General features: G+C 36.8%; 1 protein-coding gene across 5 annotated transcripts in view; it reads left to right on the top strand.

The window, feature by feature from the left end:
* STK33 (serine/threonine kinase 33) overlaps window positions 1-14744 on the top strand; it is a 175400-nt gene that overhangs the window by 104070 nt on the left and 56586 nt on the right. For 4 of the 5 annotated variants that reach the window (XM_040456958.1, XM_040456957.1, XM_040456954.1 and 1 more), the window contains exons 2-5: window positions 2920-3310; window positions 4843-4956; window positions 9257-9370; window positions 11764-11868. In XM_040456958.1, the coding sequence (XP_040312892.1) occupies window positions 3086-3310; window positions 4843-4956; window positions 9257-9370; window positions 11764-11868 (558 nt within the window). In that variant the 5' untranslated portion in view covers window positions 2920-3085. Of the gene's footprint in view, window positions 1-2919; window positions 3311-4835; window positions 4957-9256; window positions 9371-11763; window positions 11869-14744 lie in introns of all 5 variants that reach the window. The other variant, XM_040456956.1, reaches the window with a different exon arrangement.

Here is a 14744-nt window from a genome sequence, read left to right on the forward strand (position 1 = left end):
AAAAATAAATAAACGTTAAAAAAAACGTTTCCTCATATGAGTGAAGTCATATGATATTCGTCTTTCTCTGACTAATTTCACTTAGCATAATACCCTCTAGTTCCATCCATGTAGTTGCAAATGGCAAGATTTTATTCTGTTTGATTGCTGAGTAATACTCCATTGTATATATATACCACATCTTCTTTATCCATTCATCCGTCTATGGACATTTGGGCTCTTTCCATACTTTGGCTATTGTTGATAGTGCTGCTATAAACATTGCATGTGTACCTTTGAAACAGCACACCTATATCCCTTGGATAAATACCTAATAGTGCAAGTGCTGGGTCGTAGGGTAGTTCTTTTTTTAATTTTTTGAGGAACCTGCATACAACTTTCCATAGTGGCTGCACCAGCTTGCATTCCCACCAACAACGCAAAAGAGATCCTCTTTCTCTGCATCCTTGCCAACATCTGTTTTTGCTTGAGTTGTTAATGTTAGCCATTCTGACAGGTGTGAGGTGGTATCTCATTGTAGTTTTGATTTGTATTTCCCTGATGATGAGTGATGTGGAGCATTTTTTCATGTGTCTGTTAGCCATCTGGATGTCTTCTTTGGAAAATTGTCTATTCATGTCTTTTGCCCATTTCTTCACTGGATTATTTGTTTTTTGGGTGTTGAGTTTGATAAGTTCTTTATAGATTTTGGATACTAACCCTTTATCTGATATGTCCTTTGCAAATATCTTCTCCCATTCTGTCGGTTGCTTTTTAGTTTTGCTGATTGTTTCCTTTTCTGTGCAGAAGCTTTTTATTTTCATGAGGTCCTAATAGTTCATTTTTGCTTTTGTTTTCCTTGCCTCCAGAGACATGTTGAGTAAGAAGTTGCTGCAGGCAAGATCAAAGAGGTTTTTGCTTGCTTTCTGCTCGAGGATTTAGATGGTTTCCTGTCTTACATTTAGGTCTTTCATACATTTTGAGGGTTTTTTTTGTGTATGGTGTAAGAAAGTGGTCTAGTTTCATTCTTCTGCATGTTGCTGTCCAGTTTTCCCAGCACCATTTGCTGACAAGACTGTCTTCATTCCACTGGATATTCTTTCCTGGTTTGTCAAAGATTAGTTGTCCATACGTTTGTGGGTCCATTTCTGGATTCTCTATTCTGTTCCATTGATCTGAGTGTCTGTTCTTGTGCCAATACCATACTGTCTTGATGATTATAGCTTTGTAATACAGCTTGAAGTCTGGGATTGTGATGACTCCAGCTTTGGTTTTCTTTTTCAAGATTGCTTTGGCTATTCGGGGTCTTTTCTGGTTCCATACAAGTTTTAGGATTGTTTGTTGTAGCTCTGTGAAGAATGCTGTTGTTATTTTGATAGGGATTGCATGAATGTAATTGAAAGCCCCAAATACAAATGTATCAGTTTTTTAGCATCAGAAGAATCATCCATCATGATCATGTAGGGTTCATACTTTTTAAGTGTAAGAATGCCTTAATGTTAGGAAATCTTTTTAAAGAACACAACATATCAAAAGATCCAATGAGAAAAAATATAATCACAATAGATAAGAATTGATAAAAGGTAGCACTCGTTTCTGATTAGAAAACTAGTCCTAGACAACTAAAACCAGAAAGACATTTCTTCACTGAAATAAAGGTATCTAACTTTTTCTCCTGGTCAAGCTTATTCCAGTTCAAAGAATAAAAGTATATTCCATATATCCCTAGCCTTATCAATCTGTGACTACAAAATATACTTTTATGTAATATAGGAAATAGTATGGTAAAAAACCATAATAATGTACTCCCAGTTACTTCCAGAAGTTTCTCAAGGTATTCTCTTATATGTACTGCAGAGCACATTTCTCCTTCCTCACATCTTTCCAACTCACATCTTTCCAACTTGGCCACCATATAGCTGCCATCTTTCCAACTTGCTCACATCTTTCCAACTTGCCACCATATAGCTGCCAATAACTCTAGTTAGGTAGAGTATGTCCAGTATGCTTGGCATACCTGTTTCTATGCTCAGGAAAAAATTGCACCCAGTAGTTCTTTTTTTCTTTCTTTTTTTTTTGCTATTTGAGTATAAAAATGAAGATACTTATAATATTGCCTTAGAGGTTTAGTAATAAGTAGTTTTATAAAATCAAATTGTCTACTCCATTGTGAAGCTGTTAATATGAATTTGCCCTAATAATAAGCTGAGTAAGGTTTAAATTTTGAAACCACAGTAAAATGAATGTTTTACATCACTATTTTTAAGCCTTTATTTTAAATTATTTTTTCTTTTTTTACCACAGCCCACATTAAGAAGAGGGAGTGGATGGGTGAGCTAGGTGAAGGGGATTAAAAGATACAAACTTCCAGTTATAAGTCACAGGGGTGTAAAAAGTACAGCATAGGAAATAGAGTCAATAATATTATAATAACTTTTTATGGTGACAGATGGTAACTAGACTTATGGTGATAATTTTGTAATGTATATAAATGTTGAATCATTATGTTGTATACCTAAAACTAATATACTATTATATGTCAATTATACTTCAATAAAAAGTATCTCTTATATTGTGACTCAGTACATACTCATACACAAACATTCTCTATATGTGTGTTTACATAATTAGAACTTTCATAGAAGTTACCAAGGATCTATGCAAAATACCCATATTATCCTCTTAGAATTAAAAAAAATTGATGTCAACCCACCAAATTGATTTCCCTAGACCATGCTTTTCAGCAATTTATGGTTATTAAATTTTGAAAGATGAAAATCCATTGGTTTTTAGAAATATGTCCTAATTTTGTTATAAGTATTAACTTTTCATGTATAGGCAGGATGCTTTCGGTGCTAACTCTAAGTTTTTCTCTAACTTATAGGAGGGTGACAGAATCAGAAAGAACCTTCTAAATTATTGTTTATTTTCTTTCTGCAGCTCTCATGTGTGAATATAAGTATAGTGCATCAGTACTGTAAAGACCTCACCAACTGGAAGTTACAGTTTTCACCATCAGCTTACCTTATCCCTTTTGGTCTGGTTCTTTTCCTCAAGGAGTGGAAACTTCTTTCCTTCAAGTTGCTTTAGTTGCAGAGTTAAGCAAATGGCCAATAGTGGGTTTGGTAAACAATGTGCAAAATGCTCCAACTGTTCATCTACTTCTAAGCAAGATGTACTGTATGTATGTGCCTGTAGAAGAAGGCTTTCTCCAATCTCTGTGGTGGAAATGTCCCAAGAATCAAGCATGGGCAGCTCAGAATATGAAGTTTCAGCAGACAGAAAAAAAGAAAACCAACCCATCACAGATAGTGCCTCTGGGAAAGTTATGGTAAATATTGAAGTTTCTATATCCCAACACAAGTTGACATCCTATTTCCTAATCCCATCCTTAGCTTGATCCATATCCCTTGGTCCCTTGTCAGCCAAATCATTGCCTTCTTAACTATTAAAGGAACATTTATTGCTTATGTGAGAGGTGAGCAAAATTGGTTAGTAATTTCTTTTATGATAATTCCATCCACTGTTGAGTTATTTTCCATGATCACAAATAATTTGGAATGTTATTCCAGCTTCTTTAGTTTTTAATGGTTTATACAGAAATGAATTGGCTTTCAAATTGGATTAAATCTGGGGGCGCCTGGGTGGCTCAGTCGGTTGAGCGTCCGACTTCAGCTCAGGTCACGATCTCGATCTCGCGGTCCGTGAGTTCGAGCCCCGCGTCAGGCTCTGGGCTGATGGCTCAGAGCCTGGAGCCGGCTTCCGATTCTGTGTCTCCCTCTCTCTCTGCCCCTCCCCCGTTCATGCTCTGTCTCTCTCTGTCTCAAAAATAAATAAATGTTAAAAAAAAATTAAAAAAAAATTGGATTAAATCTGAATTTGGGCCATTGTTATAGTGAAATATAGGGTGGTTATTATTTATGACAATTTCTGGTTATCTAGATGGAATATCAAATATACTTTGCAAAGCTGATGTATGTTAGTTACAATCTATGACTACCTGGTAAGATTGGTTTGCGGGGTATTTTACCTTTATGGAGAAGAGGCAGTATGGAAGATTGTAGTTGATACAGCACAACTTTGGAGACTGAGAGCAGTAAGTTTTATATTTATTTATTTATTTATTTATTTATTTATTTATTTAAATATGAAATTTATTGTCCAATGGTTTCCATACAACACACAGTGCTCATCCCAACAGGTGCCCTCCTACCCCCCATCAACCCTCAGTTTATTCTCAGTTTTTAAGAGTCTCTTATGGTTTGGCTCCCTCCCTCTCTAACTTTTTTTTTTCTTCCCCTCCCCCATGGTTTTCTGTTAAGTTTCTCAGGATCCACATAAGAGTGAAAACATATGGTATCTGTCTTTCTTTGTATGACTTATTTCACTTAGCATAACACTCTCCAGTTCCATCCATGTTGCTACAAAAGGCCATATTTCATTCTTTCTCATTGCCAAGTAGTATTCCATTGTGTATATAAACCACAATTTCTTTATCTATAATCATCAGGTAAGTTCTGATGGATTTGGGATGCAGGTTATCATGTAGACTTGCCTGGATTCAGGTGACTAGATTGAATGGCTGGCTTCTTATAGTCTCTTCTAGCATAATAAGCCAATGAATCATATAGGACTTAGAATTTTAAAAAAGACAATAAAAAGCACAATATTTCTTTTATACAATAAATATCATAGCACACATTGAAAAACAAAAAAAGACAATATTTATTTTACACAATAAATATAGCATACATTAAAGATTTGTCATATTATTTAAATTAGGGTTCTTATTTTGTCAAGATACAAGTGTACTGTATTTGTACTACAAATGTATCTTAATTTTTTTATTCCTTTTGGTGTAAGCCCTTGAAAACCTCCAATGTGGAGAGAAAAACGTCTCAACAACAATGGAGTCGGGGAAACATTACAGAAGGAAAAGTTCCTCACATAAGGATGGACAACGGAGCTGCTATTCGGGTATATAGAAAGCAAACTGAAACTTCTAGGAACTTGTAACTCAATAGTTAGTGGCAAAAATGATTTAAAAATTAGTTTCTAAGGAAAGGAAGGGAAGAAAAGAGAAAATTAATCAGTTTCAAGTATGCCAAAGTCTTTACCAAAGAAAATGCAGACTAATTATTTTTTCTGCTTATAGTGAACCAAATAGACTTTAATTAAAGCAGAGGACATTTTTAGTAATAAAATGAGAACATTTTGGTCATTATGTCTTGCCTGTTGCTGAGAACAATCTTGGGGTCTTTGTGTAGACCTCTTGAAGACAGAGAAAGACCAGATGACTTGAAATGGTTTGGCTGTTCATTTCCTTGATGACTGGTACTGAGGCCAGAATTTTCCTCATGGACCCCTCCATTTTTTCTAGACTGTGATGGGATGGGTACCAATATTACTCTTCTAAGGATTCTAATTATTATGGTTTGAATATTATTACCATTTTAGAAATTAACATGTGTTCCTTTAACATCACATTAAAAGAACCACAATAAGAACAACTAGAAGAAGAAAATTGAATTAACATTAAATAACTTTTTTTTGACATTTATTTTTGAGAGAGAGAGAGAGAGAGAGAGAGAGAGAGAGAGAGAGGTGGAAGGGCAGAGAAAGAGGGAGACACGGAATCTGAAGCAGGCTCCAGGCTCTGAGCTGTCAGCACAGAACCCTATGCAGGGCTTGAAGTCATGAACTGTGAGATCATGACCTGAGCCAAAATTGGTTGCTTAACTGACTGAGGCACCCAGGCGCCCCAACATTAAATAACTTTAAAAGTGTGTTAAGAAGTGTTTGACAATTTACTTGAAGTGATCAGATAAACTTCCTGAGAATTCTAACTTGAAAAATTTAATTCTCCCACTTTAAATAAAAGGCCTGTATTTTTTGGGGGGGATGCCTGAATGGCTCAGTAGGTTAAGTGGCCGAGTCTTGGTTTTGGCTCAGGTCATGATCTTATGGTTCATGGGTTCTAGCCCTGCACCCGGCTCTACAGTGATGGCACGGAGCCTGCTTGGGATTCTCTCTTCCTCTCTCTCTGCCTCTCCCCCACTCACTCTCTCTGTCTCTCTTTCAAAGTGGATAAATAATTTAAAAAAAATAGATAAATAACCTGTATTTTTAAAAAATCCACAACTTTACTGAATTTTAAATTTAGCCCTAAGAGCTTTTATAAAAGCAAAATATGTTCATTGTAAAATATTAGGAAAATATAGATAGAAAAGTGAAGAAAATAAAAATCATGAGCCAGATATAACCGAATTTAAAATTTATTACTTTTATTTTTTCTATACATGTATGTCTTACTCTATTTTTTTCTTTCCAGTTTTTTTCCTGTTTTAAATTATGAAACATTTCAAATATATACATATTTTTAAGGAAATAATCTTAACTAGCATAACTGAAGGTTTTCTTGTCCTATTAAATGGACAGGATCATTTTAAAGTTTTTAAACATTTTGGAAGAGTATAAAAAAGGAATTAAAGTCATCCAAAATTCTACTATCCAGTGATAGCTACTCTTAATGTTTAGATGACCATCTTTCCAGATATCAATGTCAGCACCTTCACATACCCACATTTTCATAATGGGATCATATCATACATGCATTCATACTCTACACTATATCATTCTATGTCAATAAAAATAGATCTACATTACCATTTTTATAGCATCCTCTTAAGATTATTACAAACAAGAAGTAATTTTCTCCTTATTTTCACCACTATGTAATTATGTCAAAGCAGTTAGTTGAAGAAAAAGATTAGTTTATAAAACTAGTTGGGCAATAGAGCTATTTCTATATCCATTCCTCATTTAAAATATCCTATTTAAACAGTGTTAAAATACTGTGTCCAAGTTGTAGTTCTATATGTTAAAAAAGCAAATGAGAGTTTTCTCATTTAAAGAACAAGAAAAATTGGAGAAATAGTTATATAGTTTATATCATTTTGTTCTGTGGAAAACAAAAGGGATAAATGACCATTTAAATTGAGATTTTACTCATTTTTCATAATACATAATTGGGAGTTACATATAAATATAATAAAAAGAAAATATTTGTCTTTTTTTAGTCATAGTTTTTCTGATTTTGATTCTCACCGTTAAGTGGTTGTAGGAAGAAGGAAGGGAAAAAGTAATTATAAATCACTGAAAGTCCCATCTTGGGAACCGTCACCTGGGCAGGATGTACCCTATGTGAGTCCAGGAGTTGCCATTTGCATCATTCAAGACCATAAATCCAACATTCTTACCCCAGGGTTCAACTCCACATAACTGGTCTGTCACTTCTCACAGGTGTATATGTGTAGAAGGTTCCTGGCTGGCTGGCTTATTGACTGAATTTGTTGACTGAGTCATTCATTTACTGATTCATTCATTCATTCATTCATTCATTCATTCATTCCCATATTTGCACTGCTGTTCCTGTGGAATGCCTTCCTTCCTTTGTTTGCTTGGATGATAGAAAAAAGATTCTCGATTATTTGCTTTTGTTCCCTCACATGCTGATCTCAGAAGCCATCTCTTTTGTAATGTTTTCCCCTATTCTCCCAGTATTTTAGCTGTGGTCTCTGGCCCCAATGTTGTTTTGTATTTTTTTTTTTAACTTCAGACTTTATAACTTAAGTGATAATCTTGTCTCTTGAGTAGCTTACAAATTCTGAGAAAACAGAAATTGTGTTTTATCCATTTTTGTACAAAATATGTACACAAGGAACTATCTAAGGAAAGTCTAACATGTTGAAGCCAAACATTTCTTCTTTCTTCCTTCCTTCTTTCCTTCCTCCCTCCCTCCATGTCTCCCTCCCTCCCTCCCTTCCTTCCTTCTTTTCCCCACTATGTGCTAAGCATGAATGTTTTACCTACAAAGTTTCAGGGTAGGCTTTTTAAAGGATACAGAAGAAACAGCTTCTTAAGCTTCTAGATCATCTTGGAAGAAAAACATGAACCAAAGTATTTGTAAGAAAGAGAGTAACAATAATATGTGAGGACCAATGCATACATACTGAGGGAAGTCAAAATAATGGAACAGTTACCAAGGTGCAAAGTCGGGGAACTCCTTCATGAAGGAGATAAGTAATTAGTTGGGCATTAAATCTTCTTTTATGAAAGTAAGACAGGAACGTAAGCAGCAGAAGATATGAAGATTAGCAGCTAATTTATCTCTTGCACGGCAAAGGTGAAAGTGGTTGCAGAGAAATAGAGTAGCATCTCCAGGGAAGGCTTTGACTGCTGACCCAGCAGAGGCTTCACCTAGTGGCATTACTTTAGATGTTTTGTCGTATTATAGTCCCCACGCATCATGTGTCCAGAAAGTCTTATTAATACCCTGATATTGATTTGGATCAAGGAGACTGCCCCAACCAAACAGGAAAAGAAAGTGTAAATGAGTTACATGTTTGTTATTTTACAATGAGAACCAGGATGCTGGTGTTGGCAAAAATAGTGCATTATTATTTTTTAAATAATCTTAACTTCTATTGGGTGCTTACTATATTCTAGGTGCTATGCTTTTTTAAAAAAGTTGAAGTGTAGTTGACATACAATGTTACATTAGTTTCAGTTTCAGGTGTACAACTTAGTGATTCGACAATTCTACTCATTATGCTATGCTCATCATGGGAAGTGCAGTTACCATCAGAAGTTAAATAATATGTGGAAGGATTCTTGGTCTGGATAGTGTTACTATGGATGGTTTTTATTTTCTTCTCAGTGCTGACTTACATTAACATTTCTGTCAGATACTGCTTTTTCTAAAACAAAAGGAATGAAACCACTAAAGTGCTTTTTAATAGAAATAATGAAGTAAAGAAAAAGTGTTACTTGGTAAACGGCAAAGCAGCTATTCAGTGGTTAATAGGTGTTGATTTTATAATACAGCTCTCCGAATTTGGGGATAATTTCTTCGGTAAATGTATTTTATACACACAAGCAACACATTCATGTATGCGTTAATATTCCATTCCTCCTCTTTCTTATGAAGACATTTCATTCATTGTAGTTTGTAAGAGATTCATCTTGATACTTTTGAGGTTTTCTGTATGTCTCCATTGGGATGTTCATGGTTTTTCCTCCAAAGGGCAATTAATGAGATTTGCCAAAACTCATTTTTGGTTAATTAATATCAAATAGGTGGCATCTTCTATTTGATTTTACCCTGGAGCAGAAACTCTCTTCCCTTGGTTGGGTATCTATCAGTATTATGCGTTCATTTTTAATACCTGATGAATACCTGATGAAAGAGACAAAGGAGCTCTTATTTTTTATCCAGGAAATCTATACCTTTGGAAGAATATTGGGACAAGGGAGCTTTGGAATGGTCTTTGAAGCTACAGACAAGGAAACAGAAACTAAGTGGGCAATTAAAAAAGTGAACAAAGACAAGGTAAGACTTATTAGCAGCATCACACTGAGGGCACGGTGCCAGGGCAGGGTGGGGTAGGTGGTATAGTTTTCACACTAACAGCTGCCTCTGAGGGCAGGGCCTGGGCTGTTCCCCTGGATAAGTGTGGCCATTTCCCTAGCCTTCTGGGAAGGGACCTATTCTTGAACTCATGTATCTGGGAAAAGCAAATGAAGGATCAACTAATGTAACCAGTATGACCAAATAAGGGTAAAGTTCTTCGGAATGAGTTGAAAGTAAGGGCTGATTCTATGTCTGTGTAGCTGTAGGGCTAAGGGCTAGATATGGCTTAGCTAGACTGAAGTCTCAGTGTTCTCTCCCAGTGTAGTTCCAACGGCTTTCCTCTTATCCTTTCCTCTCCTTTGATTCCCTATATCCTCATTGTTAGCTAAGTCTCTGATTATTCATCCCACCTGCTCTTCCCGTTTGAACCACTTTTTCAGCAACTGTCAACTGTGCTGTTTACTTGTAGCCACTGTTTTTCTCACTGGATTTCTCCTGGAGTGGACAATGACTGGGCTTGTCTTTAAGAGAGAGTCTCAGGCTTTACACCTGATCATTTCATCAGCTTTTAAAAAACCTCTGTGCCTGGGAAAAGACAAAAGATGGTGTTTTTTTTTCTTGGGTTTGTGATGATTAATATTACATTTACAAAGTGAAATAGTAAGTTTTATGTATTCTTTAAAACAGACTATAGAAAATTACATACCATTTCTCTCTAAAGTTTAATAAAATAACATACAAATCTTAATAAAGGGAGATCTAGAGACTTTCTGGAAATCTTTAGAATTCTAGAACCATCGTGCTACATGGGATGTTGTTTCCTTTGCCCCTTTGGTGTCAGGGAGGGCTAAGGGTTAGATTTTAGGGTTATATAGTAGGGTACCTGCATGCAACTTTAGGATTTCAAAATCTTGCATACACATACTGATGATGAGCATTTATAGGCACTAATATAGTAAAATAAATTTATATACTCAATTTATGAATTGGACAATATATTTTACTGTATTATATGCAGGTTAGGCCATTTGGGGAGGGAGGTAGGAATGGAATTGAGACTTGTTTAGGAGAAATTGTGGTAACTTTCCATGTCTAGTCTGGATAAGAATTCACTCCTCACAGTTACTGTTTCTCTTGACCCTTTAACCTTTAATTGTTGACTTTCACCCTAGGGCGTAGTGGTAGGCAGTTTCCTACTCATTCTGAGATGGTAATGGTTGAAGGGTAAAGGTAATTGGATGCAGGGATGACTCTAGGTAAAATTTTAACTAGGTAAAATTTGCCATGTGATCCATCTTTTTGCAGTCCTTGAAGAACTATTACGCATTTTCTAACCTTGGTGGTGGCATGGGGGTGGGGCAGAGGGATAAGACCTTTGTCGTCCCTTTCAGGGATGTTTTTATGTGAATAAGGGCAATGCTGGTAATTTAGATATCAACAAGGGGGGATGATTGGGGTGGTGGTAATGGTGGTGAGGGTAGAAAAGGCCCTTATAGAATTTCTGAGATGACTGTAGAAAATCAATTGTACCCTGATTTGCGCTCCCTGGGATGTGCCTGCCTTTGCCTTTTGCCATCAGGTATGGTTAAAGGTTACATGTAAGGAGATAAAGCTGGAGTTAGGTTGGTCTGAAGGTAAGATCTCTCTGGGCTCTGTGCTGAAAGCTCAGAGCCTGGATCCTGCTTCGGATTCTGTGTCTCCCTCTCTCTGCCCCTTCCCTGCTCGTGCTCTGTCTCTCTGTCTCTCAAAAATGAATAAACGTTAAAAAATTTTTTTTGAAGGTAAGATCTCTCTCTCTGTCTCTCTCTTAGAAGCTGGGGGTATCAGGAAGTGACATATTGCAGGGCTAGGTGTAGAATCTCACTGCCTATTTTGTATATAAATACAAACATATAAATAGGTAAATAAAAGCATATATATATATATATATATGCACACATATATCTTCAAAACAAAACAACAAAAGAAAAACATTTTGTTTTTAGCTTCTCCAAATGATGTCACTGGAAAGTAGATTTTGGTTTTATTATGCTAACATCACAGGATTAACATGATTTTGAAGGAAATACCAAAAGGCATTTTAAAAACTGGAACAATTCTCTCAGGGGACAGAGACCATGTTGTGGTTAATTTATAGAAACAGTCCAAGAAACAGATGTGGCTTGAGGCCAAATTATATATAACTTAAAATTGGACAAAGGAAAGAAGGGCCATAATTTAATCTTATCGTGGAAATTAGTTGCATATTATCTTTTGGAAAGGGAACTTCTCCAGAAAATGTAGGAAAAGATATAAAAATGACTGTAACTTTTATATTGAGGTTTGTATTAGTGACATTCATATGTGAAATCTATGCGTCCTCATTGTGAAAGGCTGGAAGCTCTGCTGTGAAGCTACTTGAACGGGAGGTGAATATCCTGAAAAGTGTGAAACATGAACATATCATACATCTGGAACAAGTGTTTGAGACGCCTAAGGTAAGGCTTGTTCAGGTGCTGCACTTTGAAAGTTGTTACTATTACAGATGAACATCACTCCCTTCTGCAGTCACCCCTGTAGGGCACAGGTGTTCCTGTCCATGGCATGTGTCTGTCACTGGAGATTGATGAGGGCATTCTGGAGGACTTTTATTATTGATTATATAATTAGGTGTCTGATGATTAGATTGATGTCTTTAGTGATATTTCTGGGTGGCTTGTTGAAAACAAATGTTTACAATTGAAGCAACTTCATACACAAACAGATAGTAATTAGAGCTTCCTTAGAGATGGCTTTCCTTTTGTTTTGGGCTTTGGTGTCTCCATTAGAATCTCTTAGAATATTGTTGTAATTTTGCAAGGTTAGCTTTATAAGAAAGTTGGCATGGGTATATTTGGCACTGTGTAGAAGATATTTTACCATCTGTGTTTTACCAATGTGTTTAATCTTCTTTCTTCCCTAGATGTTATCATTCCTCTCTTTAAATGCCTGTAATTTTTATTTACAGTTGTTCTGAAGCCTGAGTTATTTGCCATCATGCCTCCAGATTGTTTAGTGCCTGTGGGTTTGGGCGTTTCTCTGCTTGGAGGCGGTATAGTGTAGTGGTTAGGCATGTGGACTCTGGGCTCAGATCGCCTGTGCATTCGAATCCTGGCTCCACTACTTATTAGCCGGGAGACCATGTTGTTATCCAACCTCTCTATACTTTAGTTTCCTCATTTGTAAAATGGGTTTAATAATAGTATCGACCTCATTTGGTTGTGTGAGAAGGGAGACGACTCATTCTCAGAAATACCAAATAAAAGCTGTGCTGTCTAGTAACAGTAGGTTTACAACCTATTGGAAATATGTACAAATCTTCCCCACCCCCGCCCCCACACACAATGGAGTCCCAAACCCTAAGACACTTCGCTTCCCGGTTCTTCTTCCCCTCTCCGTTTCTGGGGCTTATTTTCGTGGGCTTTGCAGTGAGCATGAGCCAAAGAACAAAGGGAGGAGGGACTGAAAGTCTCTGCGTCACCTCAGGGAATGTACATTTGTTCCAATCAGATTACTTTTTGCCTTACGCGGATCTCGGCAATGCCCCGGTAAGGCTGTAACCTCTGTAGGTTCCTCAGCCAGTGAGGAACCAGGGGAGGGACTCTTGTGCTAGGAAATAAATTATCTGCTGTAAATGTCCTGAGGGTGCCTGTCTGTCAGACACCCACTCGCAAGAATGTTGTTTAATTAAAGCCTCACTTCACTGTGCTCTGAGTCTCTGCATCCTTTGATTGGGCCGGTGGGTTTATTCCTTACGGTTGTTGAAGGATTAAATGGGAAAATGGATATAAAGCATCTGTCTCTTTAATTGTTAGCTATTGTTCTTTGTTGCCTTTGTCAGTTTCTGAGGCAGAATTAGTCAGTTTGGGTTATGTAGTATGCTTGATTCACTAGGAGTGCTTGATAACTACGAAAGGCCACAGTTATCCTTTATGGGAGCAGTATACGGCAATGATGCCCAAAAGTCTGTTCTTTTTAGTCTTCGAGTTGTTATTTTTTATTTTTTTATTTAAAAAAAAATTTTGTTTTCAACGTTTATTTATTTTGGGGACAGAGAGAGACAGAGCATGAACGGGGGAGGGGCAGAGAGAGAGGGAGACACAGAATCGGAAACAGGCTCCAGGCTCTGAGCCATCAGCCCAGAGCCCGACGCGGGGCTCGAACTCACGGACCGCGAGATCGTGACCTGGCTGAAGTCGGACGCTTAACCGACTGCGCCACCCAGGCGCCCCGAGTTGTTATTTTTTAATCCCCAAATCATGTTAAAATAGTTTTGCTCTTTGTCATCAGTTTTAATCAATTTGATTATATTGTGCCTTGCTGTAGTTTTCTTCATGTTTCTTGTGCTTGGGGTTCATGGAGCCTCTTAGATCTGTGAGTTTATGGTTTTTATCAAATTTAAGCAAATCATTGGCCATTATTTGTTCAAATGCTTTTTCTGCCTTCTACTCCAAGTATCCATGTTAGAATGTTAGGTTGCTTGATATTGTCCACAGCTTACTTTTTCCTTTGTTTTCTTTGGTATACTTTTCCTTGCGATGTCTTCAGATTCAGTAATCTCTTTTTCTGTAACATCATGTGTGCTACTTATCTTTTCCAATGGAAATTTGATTTGATTCTTTTCTGTATCTTCCATGTTTCTATTTAACATGCTCTATATTTACTCCTCCTTAAATATAGTTATAATAACTTATAGCATTCTTTTCTACTAATTTTATCATATATGTCATTTCTAGGTCAATTTCAATTGACTGACTTTTTTTTTCCATTATGGGTTATATTTTCCTGCTTCTTCGTATGCCTGTTAGTTTTTGATAGGTTGCTAGATATTTTTATGTTCTTATAACTACTCTTGAGCTTTATTGCAAGACATAGTTAGTTGGAAACAGTTTGATACTTCTGAAGCTTGTTTAAGCTTTGTTAGATGATACCAGAGCAGTCTTTGATCTAGGGCTAGTTTTTTCTTACTACAGAAGTAAGACCCTTTGAGAGTACTTTACCTGATGTCCTGTGAATTATGAGATTTTCCACTTTGGCTAATGGGAATACAGGCTCTTTCTGGCCATGTGTAAGCTCCAGTTATTGTTCCCTCTGCTCCTCTTGCATGGTTCTTTACCCAGCTTTGGGTAGTTCCCTCATACACATAAACTGAACAGGACTCTGCTGAAGACTTGACGGGGAGCCTCTGCAAATCTATGGAGCTTTCTCTGTGTACAGCTTTCTCCTCTTTTGGTACTCTGCCCTGTGAAATTTAGTTGTCTTGGCCTTCCTGGACTCCCTGTTCAATTTCCTCAATTCATGGAGACTGTTAGGCTCTCTTTGTATTCCTTCTCAC

This window comes from Herpailurus yagouaroundi, unplaced genomic scaffold, assembly GCF_014898765.1.
Source record: "Herpailurus yagouaroundi ecotype Mexico unplaced genomic scaffold, PumYag 218, whole genome shotgun sequence".
Classification (NCBI taxonomy): domain Eukaryota; kingdom Metazoa; phylum Chordata; class Mammalia; order Carnivora; family Felidae; genus Herpailurus; species Herpailurus yagouaroundi.